General features: G+C 35.9%; 3 protein-coding genes across 6 annotated transcripts in view; 2 read left to right on the top strand and 1 right to left on the bottom strand.

Moving 5' to 3' along the window:
- The first annotated feature begins 1,027 nt into the window (after nucleotides 1-1,027).
- On the top strand, nucleotides 1,028-2,752 carry pont (RuvB-like helicase pontin). The gene is made up of 3 exons (XM_014242910.3): nucleotides 1,028-1,980; nucleotides 2,036-2,234; nucleotides 2,298-2,752. The coding sequence occupies exons 1-3, from the start codon at nucleotides 1,164-1,166 to the stop codon at nucleotides 2,650-2,652; spliced, it is 1,371 nt and encodes a 456-aa protein (XP_014098385.1). The 5' UTR covers nucleotides 1,028-1,163; the 3' UTR covers nucleotides 2,653-2,752.
- Nucleotides 2,676-4,735, bottom strand: LOC106623399 (uncharacterized). Of its 2 annotated transcripts, none has more exons than XM_036368865.2 (4): nucleotides 4,618-4,735; nucleotides 4,114-4,412; nucleotides 3,947-4,047; nucleotides 2,676-3,888 (listed from the first exon to the last, which is right to left on the bottom strand). In XM_036368865.2, the coding sequence occupies exons 2-4, from the start codon at nucleotides 4,187-4,189 to the stop codon at nucleotides 2,938-2,940; spliced, it is 1,128 nt and encodes a 375-aa protein (XP_036224758.2). In that variant the 5' UTR covers nucleotides 4,190-4,412; nucleotides 4,618-4,735; the 3' UTR covers nucleotides 2,676-2,937. The 2 variants fall into 2 exon arrangements, with proteins under 2 accessions (XP_036224758.2, XP_036224759.2); XM_036368866.2 differs by having other exon boundaries at nucleotides 4,114-4,338; nucleotides 4,618-4,728.
- Nucleotides 4,736-7,327: 2,592 nt separating this feature from the next.
- Nucleotides 7,328-13,968, top strand: part of Nuak (Nuak family kinase 1) — a 116,205-nt gene continuing 109,564 nt past the window's right edge. For all 3 annotated transcript variants that reach the window (XM_036368845.2, XM_036368864.2, XM_070105463.1), the window contains exon 1: nucleotides 7,328-7,467. The gene's annotated coding sequence lies outside the window, so the exon portion shown is untranslated. The remainder of the gene's footprint in view (nucleotides 7,468-13,968) is intronic.

Genomic DNA, 13,968 nt, shown 5'->3' with positions numbered 1-13,968 from the left:
GAATGGCGGTAATACCTGTTTAAATATTATCGCGTCTGAAGTCTGGCCGTTCAGATATTGTATGTTGCCAGCATATTGCAGGAAAGATCGAGCTATAACTGTTTGGAGAGGAGTTTGCTCCCAAAATATTACAGCGTAGTCTGTAAAGAGTATGTCGTTTGGACGCGTCTTACTCAAATCTATAATCAATTATAGTATTATGTAATTTCTCGTCCAGTCAGTGAATAGTGTAGTTGTGGATTTAGAATGAGAGATTTTAAAGTTCTTTCCAAAGAAAGCGAGAAAAGTTGGAAAGAAACTGATTAACTCTGAACACATATGTATGTTTTACTTAAGTCTTTCGCTTTCGCCGTTTTTATACGCTGAGCATAGTATATTAAGTTTGCTACGAAGTTTGTAATACCTAGAAGAAACGTAAAATGTATATACTATAAGTGATCAGCATGATGAGATAAGTCGATTTATTCATGTCCGTCTATCCGTCTGTCTGTATAAACGTGAACTATTCAGACAGTTTTTACGATATCGATCTGAAATTTTGCATGCAATCTTTTAGCCCCAAGAAACTAATCATTTGTCGAATACACCGATATCGAACCACTATAGCATATAGTACATATATATTGGCATACAAACTGAAATGTAAAAATTAAGTTCTTGTATGGAAAACTTTTTTATTCGACATGATATCTTCACGAAGTTTGGTTATTATTGAAAGCAACGGAATAATATCCAGACCTCGATAGTATATAAGTATGTAGCCGCTAAGCAAACTGACCAATCAAAAACAAGTTCTTGGATGGAAATTTAAAGAAAATTAAATATTTTAAAGAGTATTAGAGGCAATTAATTAATTTATGTACCTTATTTGTTGTTTAAATTTTTTCAACAGATTTTACCCTGTGTTTTATTACCTTGTAATAAACTACCACAGCTTTCAAACTGTCCAACAAATTTTTGCCTACAATAAGCTTCGTGTATCTGAAAATATGTTGCCTGGCAACTGTCAGTCGTTTGACAACCGGCCGCAATAGCAACAAAAGCGTGCGCCGCACTAAATGTCAAAAAGTGTTTTAAATATTCTAGAAAAGAATTTTAAGTTTGATCGATAATTTAAAAAAAAGTAAGTTCATCACTTGTAAGAAACACAAAACTCATTCGATATGAAGATCGAAGAAGTAAAAAGTACTGTGCGAACACAGCGTATTGCGGCGCATAGCCACGTGAAGGGTCTAGGCCTCGATGAGAGTGGCGTACCACTACCAATCGGAGCAGGTCTAGTAGGTCAAAAGACTGCACGTGAGGCTGCTGGTATCGCCGTGGATCTAATAAAATCAAAGAAAATGGCGGGACGTGCATTGTTACTAGCTGGACCGCCAGGCACAGGCAAAACAGCAATAGCACTTGCTATAGCACAAGAATTGGGTAACAAGGTACCCTTCTGTCCCATGGTGGGTTCTGAAGTTTTCAGTAGCGAAATCAAGAAAACCGAGGTTTTGATGGAGAACTTCCGTCGTTCGATTGGACTACGCATACGTGAGACGAAAGAAGTATATGAGGGCGAAGTAACTGAGTTGACACCAGTAGAGACGGAGAATCCAATGGGTGGTTATGGGAAAACTATTAGCAATGTAGTAATTGGTCTGAAAACAGCTAAGGGTACAAAACAATTAAAACTGGATCCGAGTATCTTCGAGTCGCTACAAAAAGAAAAAGTAGAGGTTGGCGATGTTATTTACATCGAAGCGAATAGTGGTGCCGTTAAACGTCAGGGTCGCAGTGACACTTTTGCAACCGAATTCGATTTAGAAACCGAGGAATATGTTCCCTTACCCAAGGGTGATGTACACAAAAAAAAAGAAGTGATACAGGATGTCACTTTACATGATTTGGACGTAGCTAACGCGCGCCCACAGGGTGGACAGGACGTACTCTCAATGATGGGGCAATTGATGAAGCCGAAGAAAACGGAAATTACAGGTTTGTAGTGAAATATTAAATGATATATTTCATAGTGCCATCCTGATTTTTGCAGATAAATTGAGAATGGAGATCAACAAAGTTGTTAATAAGTACATAGATCAGGGCATCGCTGAACTTGTACCAGGTGTGCTTTTTATTGATGAAATACATATGCTCGACTTGGAAACCTTTACGTATTTGCATAAATCACTTGAATCGCCTATCGCGCCCATTGTCATATTTGCCACAAACCGTGGACGCTGTGTCATTCGGTAAGTAATTCTATACATTCGTTGTGAATGATCAAATTTTAAATGAATAACCTTACTTTGCAGTGGCACCACAGATATTGTATCTCCACATGGCGTACCTTTAGATTTGCTGGATCGTTTGCTAATTATACGCACATTGCCTTACTCATCCTCAGAAATGGAACAAATTATTAAACTACGCGCGCAAACTGAGGGCTTACAACTGGAAGATACTGCGTTTAGTCGTCTTAGCGAAATCGGTAGCACATCGACTTTACGTTACGCGGTGCAATTGCTAACACCGGCACACCAAATGACCAAAGTGAATGGCCGTACACAAATTACAAAGGAGGATATTGACGATGTACACTCATTATTCCTGGATGCAAAACGCTCTTCAAAACATTTGTCAGAGAAGAACAACAAATATATGTTGTAATCTGATACTGATAAGTTAGGGTATTCATTAATATTACATTGTTTATTTTTTTTTAAACATTTCCAAAAATATATAAATCCTATGAACTAAAATTCGTAAATTGAGCATTTATCATATGTATAGTGTTACGAAGAGATTATCGTATGTTTAAATTGTAGTACACTTATGGTCGTTCAGCTGTTAACAGTTTGTATAGATAATAGGAGTTTTTTTACATTTTATCGCGATTTTTTTGTGTCATTTCACTGATTTTGAGAATGGATGTATCAATTATATTTGACGATTTTATTTTCTACTAAATATTAGTAGGGGTTCAACAGGTTTTTGCTCCTTCAGTTGCGCTATGAAGCTCCTAAGGCAACGCTTTCTATGCTTAGTAAATTTTTGAGAACTTTTATATCGACGCAAACAAACATTACATCGATTTAAACAGTTTATTTTTGTATAAAAAGGCCGTTTAATTACTATCGTTTGATCGAGTGTAAAAGTCACGCAAGCGCGTCGCCGTCGCATAAGGAAGTGCCTACGTAAGTGCTCGTTTAATTCTTTCGTTGAGGCATTCATGGCACCACACCAGAAAATGGGACATTGTTTGTACATTTTTTTCCTCTTTTTATTACTTTTGTGGTTACCCATTTTGCATTGATGCAATGACAATAATCTGCGATGTTCAAATTGTAAACCACATAGATGGCACAGCGCCGCAGGACCCCAATGGAGTGCTAAATGCGAAAGCATTCTTTCCATTGTGTCCTCAACTTCTCCACATAACATGCACTCCCGTCTACCATTCAAGTAAAATATAGAATTCTCTCGGGTAAATCTCATAAATTGCTGTTTCTCAGCGCTTTTTTTGGCCTTCAACTCATTCTCATAAGTTGTCGTTTCCTCACATACCAAATATTCATCTAAATTGCATTGAATGCCTACTGTCGTAGTTTGTATTATAGTTTTCGCTGTTTGTTGTGCCCGATCGCGACAGGGATTTGGACTGTCGGTGCATACACCGACATCAACAACATCGGGTTTTGCTAGTGAGCCAACCTCTAATAGTTCTGGTGGCGTTCTCGTTTGTGTGGCGTTTGGGCAGAGAGTATTTTGTGCGTCTAGCTCAAACCTATAATCAGTTATGGGTAGTAATGTTTGTGCAGAATATATACGATTTTGTGCAGCTATCTGCTGTGTAATAAAGCGTGTTTCTACAATTATCATTTGCGGCAGCTCTATCCAGAAATTCTGTAAAAGTAAGAAAATCAAATTACAATTCGGTCAACTTATCATTTTTGCAACCTACCTTTGACGATGTAATGTATTTTTGTAAATTGGTACCGGGTCCGCCCTTTATTAATAGACTCCTAGTAGCAGCATCAAGATTTACAACATTCGCGTCTCCATCTGTAAGTTTGAGGAGTGGTGATAATTAATAATTAGTAAAGTTACACCATTATTTTGATTGCTAACCTGAGGACTCCAGTGTAACTGTGATGATGGGATCTGCTGAACCATCACTCATCATGTTGCTAATGTTTTCCTCCATTTATGGATCATGTAACTACTTCGTATTACATTAGATTTAGTAAATATAATATTTTGCTGATTTGAAGTATTAATAATAGCACTTTTTGTGGATTTTTCACCGGCGCGCACATTCGAAAGCCACTATAAACATTTTCTTGATTACACCCGCTGCGAATGAAGAGTTGCAATTTTATTGCAATAATTATCGATCCTCGTCATAAAATACATTTGGTTTACGCAGTCTATCGATTTTAAATAGAGATGAAGATGGTGAATGGGACCTTAATAATTTTGTTCCCTATCATAAAAAGTATTTCACCAACAGTGACTAACATATATACTTTGACACCTGATAATTTGTTATTAAATATTTACAGCGAATATTACAAAGTCTTATGAAAATAAATTATCTATTACTTTCGGTTAATAAATGTTTTTGATACTTACCTCCTAGATCTTTTCCTTACTCAACTAATTTTTCTGCCTGAAGCGCTAAGAAGCATGTGTTTCAATGATTGATCCAAAATCGAGTAGTGGCATATTGGGTCTCTACTTGGAAAGGATCGTCTATTTATAAACATCATTCACCTAAGCGAAGTAATTTTAAATAGTTTTGAAGCCAAGTTTTATTTGATTGAACATACCCTCAGTGTTGCAAATCAGTCGATGCACAATGTATTCAACATTGCACAATGTATAAACAATATTAAGTTGAAATAATATGTTATGAAAATCAGAGATTATTCAGGAATCTAATGTAAACGAATCACCCTCGTCAATTTTTTTCCAAGTTTTTCTGTAATTTTTTTCATAGTGCCGTTTCAGACAGGGACGCAAAAGAGTCTCATACCAGTTTATTGTGGGCGAGGGGACGACGAGGAAAGACGAAGGGACCGTGCCACTCGTGTTCGGGTGGCACGCTTTGTGTTCTTTTTCGTAACAGCTCGCTGCTACCCTTTTCAGCATTCCTTTTCACTTTCAAATCCTTTGAATGGTTGCAAGAGCGCTCGGTTTCAAATGAATTCGATCGCAAATTTGAGTTCTGTTATCTATTTTTGTATGTAATATGCAAATACGTATGCATAGAATAATAGAAATATTATGACAAATTGTAAATAAGGAGAAAATTAAGATATAGATTATGGAGTAAAGAAATTATGAGTTTTTAATACTTAAAGATTAGGAAATTCCTATTATAAATTTGGCCTTGAAAATATTAATAGCGGATATTCAATACATTCTTGTGGATTAGGGAATTCCCGTTTTTAGTATTTTTTTGAAACTATTTAGCGGGTAGGTACTTGTATTATGCATATTGTTCTACCATATTCATGGTAATTCATTGCAAGCAAAATGTGTGACCATCATCTCAACATACAAATGAAATACGCAGCATGCAGTGTTGCGCGGTGTTGCGCAGTCGAACCGCACAAATATTTACGAACATTTTGTGAAAAGGAATGCAGAAAAACTAGACTCGAGTTGCTGGACTCTTTTTGACCGTGTGAATGCCCAGAGCGACACCAAAAGAAAATTTGAAAAACATCAGACTCTTTTGCATCCCTGTCTGAAACGGCACATACAAAATTAGTGTCATTGTTACTTTTGAAAGCCTCAAGTGTTTTACAACGGCAACACTGTTGCACATTGACAACGGCGACGCAATGTTCAAAGCGCAGCGTCCACGCTTCAGTCGGCTTCGTTCCCCGTCTCGATGCGGTTTGTGTTTTCTGATTGGATTTAATAGTGTACGGTGTCTAAAAGTGGATATAATATATCGATATATGTATGTGTGTAGCAAACAAAAACAAATGTCAATTAGAATTTGACCAAGGCTTAATGCCGCCCAAGAAAGTTAATACGAAAAATATTTTATTTTTCCATAGTACAAGTGACAAAGCCAAAAAATTGTTTTGAAAAAGTTGGGCAATAAGTTGAATTGTGTAATTTTAGAAACGTCTGGTGCACAACGTTTTCGAGTGTAGCGTTAAAAGAGCGGACACAGACGAAATTGCAGAGTAAGAGCGTGGACCTAGTGGGAGCAGCGCACGATACTAGATCCATTTTCAAATACTTACTTATATCAACTACGCCCCTTGCCGCACGCATCTACGAAATATACGATGTAGCATCGGTGGCAATAATAAACGTATGTATGAATATTTTCAGAGCATCCAAAATACCCAAAAACAAACATCTTCCACTTGCATTCTTGGTTAATACGGTGTTGTTGGTGTTGTACATGATCCCCATACTCCGTACGTTGCATTTTCCTTATATACCAAGTATTCATATACCTAGTATTCATATACCAACTGCCCCAATAAGAAAACTATTACATTCACTCAGTAGTAGCCACCCACACTATCGCCCAAATCAGATGTTCTATGAACTTGTTTTTGCAGTATCGTTAATTTAGTCGCTATTCCGCCTTTGCCATCGCTTTCGTTGTTGTCTTTTTAGCGCCTTAATCAACGAGGTTGTATCGAACTTGGTAGCGCTTTTGTTAGTGTTTAGTTAATTTTCGGTAATTTTTTGTTCTACCAAGCGGCGCTGCCAACGCCGACGTTGACACAGACAGAGTTTAACCTTATTTAACAATACAGAATAGAAACAAAGAACTAAAAACAGTGGAAAATAAGCAATAAGTGCTAAAACTATAAATATATTCGTTTGTACTTGTGTACAATAAATAATCTGTAGATTTAAAGTGTATATTTAAAAAAAAATTTAAATAATATGTGTACAATATATTTTAATATATATGCGCCTAATGGTAAAATTTAGTAAATAGTATTGGAATCTGTACATGTTACTGCACTGTAGTTTGTGATGTTCTTACAAGTTTCCCGTTTGCGAACACAATCCGTAGTGCTTTCAAACACCAGCGATAACAAATAAAAATTTTCTCTCGTAGGGCTGTCAAATCCACTAAAGAAATATATAATATGTATACGATTGTTTACATACATGCTATGTAAATACCTTAAAAGCCGTCACGCTGTCGGCATACTTTCAATTAAGGAAAACCGTACGGGTTGTACTTTTGAGAAACGTTTTTAACGGAAAAGCACACCAAATGACTGCCATCGACAAAGTATAATCGTGAAGTGTAAAAAGTGAAACGTTAAGTCTGTAAAATACATATATTTACGTACGTGACACAACATATAAATTTTAGTTAAGCTGCTTTCCTTAACAGCATCCGGCGAAGTTATAGCATATCCATCTGTACATAACAACCTACTCAAACGAACGAAAGTGAAAATCTACAAATTAATGCTGCATATTCAACGGGTATGTAAAACGATATAATTATTATTTAACTATTTAATTACAATATCGCTGTATCTTCTAAAAGGTTGTGCTGTCAGAAACAAAAGTGATTCCACCCAGTTATTGTAGAGCTGAACACGATTATACAAACTTATGTACATACTTACTTTTTTGTTAGTGCTTAAATTATCCAACGATACTTAAGACAATGCTCTTTTTCTGACCTCCTTAACGCGCACTCACACACTCATTACATTACACTTCATATTGACTTTTTCGCTATCTTGAAGAATCTGTGCTACCACCAACCGGCTCCTCTTGGCCTGTCAATTTCATTGTCTGGCAATGGTTTGACCGTCTTCTTGTCTGTCGTACATCGCATTTATCTCACTTTTTGCCGCTTTGGCTTTTATTCGCAATTTTTATTTATTTATTTATATTTTGTTCTTAGGCTTTCAGCACTTTTCGCAAAAAGTCGGTATAATAAATTGACGCCTGTGTTACTCGCACATATGTATGTATACTTTATATTTATATTTGTATTTCTGCTCATATATATTTTTGCATGTACAGTCAAACCCAGTAAAGAGAGAGTTCACGGGACTATCATTTTTTTTCTCGCTTTTAGAGGTTTCTCACTAATGGTCTAGATCACTAATCCTCGGAGCACTGGGACTTTATGGAGTAATTAATTTTTATAATAGGTAGATTCCGGTAATCCAAATTCAATTCGTATTTCACACCTTGATTTTCCCGACTCAAATGCGTTTATCATCATTGGACATTATAAATTGTTGTAAGAGCTGTACTGTTCGTTGCAAATGATATTCATGAACTGCAGTGAGCATGACAAATAAGTTAATACAGTTAAATATTATTTCTTTGAATTACAAGAAAACATAGTTCCTGATTCCTTCTTCTTGAAAAAAAGAATGAGCTATTGTTGTACATAGGAAAATTGTCGCTTATAGAGTTAAATATAATGCAAAAGAGACTCTCAGTTATAGAGATCAGAATGGGAAAACGACTGTCACTTATGGAGGTTTTTGTTTCTCACTCATAGAAGTTTTTGAGAGGTCAAAGTTCAGGACCTGAGAATTATTCTCACTTATAGAGTTGTTTCGCTTACCCAGTTCTCTAGTACTAAGGTTTGACTGTATATACATACATATGTATGTGTACTTGTGTTTTCCCTTTGTAAACGTAAATGTTTAAACGCCCACTGCTGAGCGCTAACATTGCTTGTCCGCAGCGGCACGTCGGTAGCATGCAGAGCAGGCGCTTAAGTTTACTCTGTCTCAGTCGACGCCTCGGTGATCTACATACGGTATGTACATAGCTGCACGCTGGTATGTCGCTGTAGGCGATTTTGACCTATCTACTTATGTTCGTATGTATCTAATTAGTTGATCGTATGGTTTTTGCGCACTGATCGTGTTCAAATTTTTGTTATATTTGTTGAAATGCCATACGGAACTTATAAAATAAATCAATAAATATTGCTTATGAAAGTGTCATTATCTTAAAGGTGTCATCCCATGTAAAGAGCTCTAAAACTTCGATTTTGTTTTGATAAATTGCTTTAACATGTCTAGAATACGGTGGTAAAGGGATTTTTAAAAATTCGAAGTCGTTTTAAAGATGCAGCAGTTAGAAGCAGGAGCTGTTCAGAGCTGTTTCAAGCAGACTTGAAACTTGAAACGCGTTTTTTAAATTTTCCTCAATTGTATCTCAAAAATGACTTGACCGAATGTAAGGAATGAACTATTATTAATAAAAATTCTCAAACATTCTATTTTTTTAACAAAAAATTAGTAACTTTTTTTTCAAATGTCTACCAAAAGTCCAATTTCTGGTATATTCATTTGATAATAGTCCATTTCGTGCATTTAGGTTTACTGGCTAAAACGCCGCTAATTTTTTTGTTTCAGATAAGCCAATCAGCCGGAATCGTGAAGGAAGTGCGAGTTCATTTTTTCGAGGCGAGCGTGTTCGCTGCAGGCTGTAACTCATGTTCTGCACAATATTTTTAGTTTCATATTTATATATATGCTGTCGAAATATATGTTATTAAGTGATAATAAGCTTTATCTATTTAGTGGTCGTTGAAAAAAATCCCTAAAAACAGGCCGTCATATGGTGTGATCTCCTTAAGTTCGATATCCGTGTAATGCCTCTACAAAATTTTCAGGTGATAGTTCATGCTGCCATATTTCTCATATAATTTGTCAGAGACTATCCGGCAGACAGTATGAATCTGCAGAATGCTGGCTAGTAGAAATTTCTACACTCAATAAAAATACGGGTCCGTTGCAATTACGTAAACCGGACTGTCGTGAGAACGGAGTACGAGTGTAGTTATTGCAAAAAATATCCCAGATAATTTTAAGGAATGCTGCCGAGTAGACAGCCCTTAGCCGAATAAAAATCGGTCTTTTATGGTGTCGTACTCAATAAGTAAAAGTGTGGTCTTCGAATCAAGGTTCCAAGAGGTAATAGACACACTCACAGCGCTGCACTGATTTAAAGAATTTGTGAATAGAAAATAGTATTTCTGAAATTGGTACTGCAAAGTTTACTATTCTGGGACGAATAAACGTCCAGGTTCTTTGCAGTCACTTAGATCAGACTTTCTTAAGAATGAAAAATATATATACCAGTCTACCCTAACAATAACGATTTTAGTCATTTGATAAACTAGAACCTATTTATAGATTTCTGCAGACGAAAATTGGCTTTCATCCGCAAGAACTGTCAAATAAATTTCATCGAAGGATATATCCCACACAATATTTTATTTCGTGAAAAACAGCTCAAATGAAAAGCTTCCAATTTTTGTAATTGGTTAGGGTTTATTGACCCGCATACTGAGTTAAAAATACACACACACATATTAGTATATACAAACATGTGTATGTGTATATGAACTCGTGAGCATCGCACATAGACTTTAATCTGAGCTGATCGCTGCTATATTTATTTTCGCTTCCAATCGAAAATCAAACTGGGTCCAGGAAGAATGTGCTTTCGCCAACTGAAATTTGCCCAGCATTAAATTCCCCAACTAAAAGTGAATTTGCATGACATACACACGTATGTATGTGGTATAGAATATGTGTGCCCAGAAACGCAAGTGTACAAATAAATAATTGTACTCTACGAGCACCGTGTAGGAAAATTTTACAGTTCGGAATTAATATTTGGTAGTTTGTATTTAATAGTTTGTTTTATATTTACCGTTATAATAACCATTTTCAACTAATAGAAGTTTTTTTACCAAATTAAATCTTTTCCTACAGCGCACAATCGCACGAAAGCCATTGCGTATAAGCTACTATTTATCTTTTTGGTCTTTTTTGAATTCTTTGTTGTTTTTGCAATTGCTTTTTAGCCAACTTCTAGCTTTGTGTGTGTATGCGTGTGCATGTTTTTCGACACGGGTTTCAAAATCTATAGCAGAAAAGTCGAACGGCCAACATTCATTGTTTTTTGGCCAAAACAAACAAAGAGCGTTTGCTGGCGTACGTACAAGTACAAAAACAAACATTTTAGCATGCTAAGCATACAAACACATGCATGCACACATAAAAATCTTTGTACAGGATTACACACATAGCGACTATTTTGAAAACAAAAAAAAACAGAAATTAAATTAAGCTAAAATATGCACGCACACATGTATACTTTCATTTTGTGTGCATATGCAAGTCTATATAAATGCGTGTATGTACATATGTAGGTATCTATATATTTGGAGATAAATGGTTTTACAATTGTGCACATTCTGGCGCAATTCGCTTTAATGCTATGCATATGTACATTAGGCTGGCGCGAATTTTGTTTTTTGGCTTAGCCTTTTAACTCGAAGTTTACTTTAAAACTGAGGGCGCCGCCTCTAGGTGTTAAAAAGAATTTTTTTTGTCCAAAAATTTTTTTTTTTTTATAATCTATAGATTTTACCCCCAGGCTATGCAAAGAAAAATTTTTTTTTCGCTCCACCCTAATGTACATATATACCCTACAAGAACAGTGACAGTAATCTGACCGGTAATTTGACAGTCACAGCTGAAAAAATGTTGTCAGCGCGCAAAACAAAGTTTCTATCATTTTCTTAAGAGCCTTGTGCAAAAACTGTTGTAAACAAACGTATGTGTGTGTGTTTGCGTCTAATTTTAAGAAATGCTGCCGAGTATTCTTTATGCATGTCTCTTTTTGGTGTACACAAAATTTGCTTTTTGAAAAATAGTACACATTGACATTTATTTTACTGTTCATTTGACTGTCAGTGGTGACGGTACAAAAAAAATCAGCTATTTCATTCTTACTAATGTAAAGCTATAGTAAGCATTAAAAGCCGTAGGTGTATCTTTTCAGCAAAAGTAGTGACGGCTAGTTGACAAGTAAACTGTACATCACGGCTGACATAAATGTGTGAGTGCATTGGCAAATCTATCATCAGTTTCTTGTAGGGTATATAATATTATGTACCCCCCGTTAGGTGCCAATATCTATCGTCTTTGTGCTTAATCTCTCGCAGTTTGCTAGTGTTTTATCCTTCTTTTTTTGATAGTCTTATGGCTAAATGACGTTAATAATTTCGAAATTGTTTTCTACTCTACATAAATGCCGTTATTTAGTATTTATACGATGACGACAAGCGCCAAAGATCAGCAGATCAACGAATGGTGCTGAATGCCGGCATTTACGTCCACAACATAAATCGCATATGTCAAGACATTATACATGCATTCATATAAACATAAGTAGCTTTACATGCAAAATTTTTTTTTTGTGGCGCTAACTCATTATAAGCGGGCACATCTGAGGATACTAGTAAAATTTCGGAGGGTTATATTTTAATCTCAATATTTTAATTTTTTCTGAAATAATCAAGATTCTATTTTTAACTTGTGGATCCAAAAAGTCTCCAAAATCGCTGCGTAAATTTATTTAACTAATCTCTGCATTGCTACCGCAGACCCTTCTTCTCCGATCTTATCTAATTTTTGGAAATAATAAGATAAACGGTCTAGTCTAGTTTTTTTGGGGCATAGAAGAGCAATAAAGCTATTTACAATTTCAGTATTGAATAATGAAACTTGAAGGCAGCCTTTTTAAAATTTTTTTATAACCTGAACAGGGTATCTGATCTGAAATTTTGCACACGTTTTTTGTTTCCTAAGAAACTGCCCATTTGTCGGAACCGCCGATGTCGAACCACTATATCACATATCTGCCACACAAACTGAACGATCAAAGTTAAGGTCTTGTATGGAAATTTCTATATTTGTGAAGGCTGTTCTAGCTTTAATGTAACCGAAGATAAGTGTTTTCGTTTTCAACAACTATTCGATAATTTTTGATAAATAGTTTGCAGTACGAGGTGTGTTCAAAGGAAAAGGTGAATTTTGATTTTTCGCGGGCTGTGTACATTCCATCGATATTTTGTTTTTGTTATGATCGGACACGTATGTATGTTTATCGTGTGCTTGCATTAGGAGCTAATTTCGATTAGTAGTTTCTTTTTGACAACAGAAAAGGTTAGTCACGTTTTTGCGTGCTCCTCGACTTTTGATGTTGATGACGATGAGCATCCTGGATGTGCGACCACGTAAAAAAGCGAAGACAATACCGAAACAGTGAAACAAATTGTTCTTGAAAATCGTCCAATCACTTTATAAGCTTCAAAAATTCCCGGAATAGTTTCAGTCAGATGTAGAGAGATATGGATCTAAAAAAACATGCTTAAACTAGACTAGTATTGCCGTATTAAAATCGATCAATTACTTTTCAGAATCCTGCTTCGTACGATTCAATAGTGAGAATTGCCCATTGTCGCTTATATACATAAATAAAGCGTCTACCAATAGGGATGACGTGATTTTGACAGCTCGTAGTGGCCATGTTTGTTTGCGGATTTGTGTACGTGTGCTCAGTAAGGTTTACGATTTCATACTGTTACGTTTCACTTTGGTACAGCGCTTGGAAATTGACCAATATTATCATCTTCTCAGATGAAACTCTTTTTCAGCTTAATGCCTTCGTCAACAAACAAAATTGTCGCTATTGGGTTCAATCAAATTCTCGTGTGGTTCAGGCAACGCAATTGCATCCCAAAAAAATTTACCATGCGGATACAATAGTATGGCGGCATCATCGGTCCTTATTTCTTTCGACATTATTTCCCGGAATTAGATTAAATCTCTATTTCCTACAAGACGATTCACCTGCTCATGTCTCACGTCTAAGCATGTACATATTGCGGGCAAATTTTGTCGACTCGTTAATTTCGAGAAATAGCCTTCTAAATTATTTTCCCTGTTGGTATATTAACCAGCAATGCTCGAGAAGCTCGAAGATAACATTCTGCATAACAAAAAAAAATTGACCAAATTTTAGTGATTTATTTCAATTTACCAACACGACGTTCTTCTTGGTAGACCCCGGTCTGTGGGTCTAGGTTCAGAAGAAGTCAAACATTGTGTGTTTTGTGTAACGATGGTCAGCCTCAGAATGTTAAAG

This window comes from Bactrocera oleae, chromosome 2 (genome assembly GCF_042242935.1).
Source record: "Bactrocera oleae isolate idBacOlea1 chromosome 2, idBacOlea1, whole genome shotgun sequence".
Taxonomy (NCBI): Eukaryota; Metazoa; Arthropoda; class Insecta; order Diptera; family Tephritidae; genus Bactrocera; species Bactrocera oleae.
This window is presented reverse-complemented; position numbering and strand designations above follow the sequence as displayed.

What these genes read in the sequence shown, in the direction of transcription:
- LOC106623399 (XM_036368865.2), bottom strand. Translation starts at nt 4,189, where the DNA reads ATGGAGGAAAACATTAGCAACATGATGAGTGATGGTTCAGCAGATCCC. An exon ending in AGTTACACTGGAGTCCTCAG is followed by an intron (nt 4,048 to 4,113) that starts GTTAGCAATCAA and finishes TCAAACTTACAG; the next exon opens with ATGGAGACGCGAATGTTGTA. An exon ending in AATACATTACATCGTCAAAG is followed by an intron (nt 3,889 to 3,946) that starts GTAGGTTGCAAA and finishes TTACTTTTACAG; the next exon opens with AATTTCTGGATAGAGCTGCC.
- pont (XM_014242910.3), top strand. Translation starts at nt 1,164, where the DNA reads ATGAAGATCGAAGAAGTAAAAAGTACTGTGCGAACACAGCGTATTGCG. An exon ending in GAAGAAAACGGAAATTACAG is followed by an intron (nt 1,981 to 2,035) that starts GTTTGTAGTGAA and finishes TGATTTTTGCAG; the next exon opens with ATAAATTGAGAATGGAGATC. An exon ending in CGTGGACGCTGTGTCATTCG is followed by an intron (nt 2,235 to 2,297) that starts GTAAGTAATTCT and finishes CTTACTTTGCAG; the next exon opens with TGGCACCACAGATATTGTAT.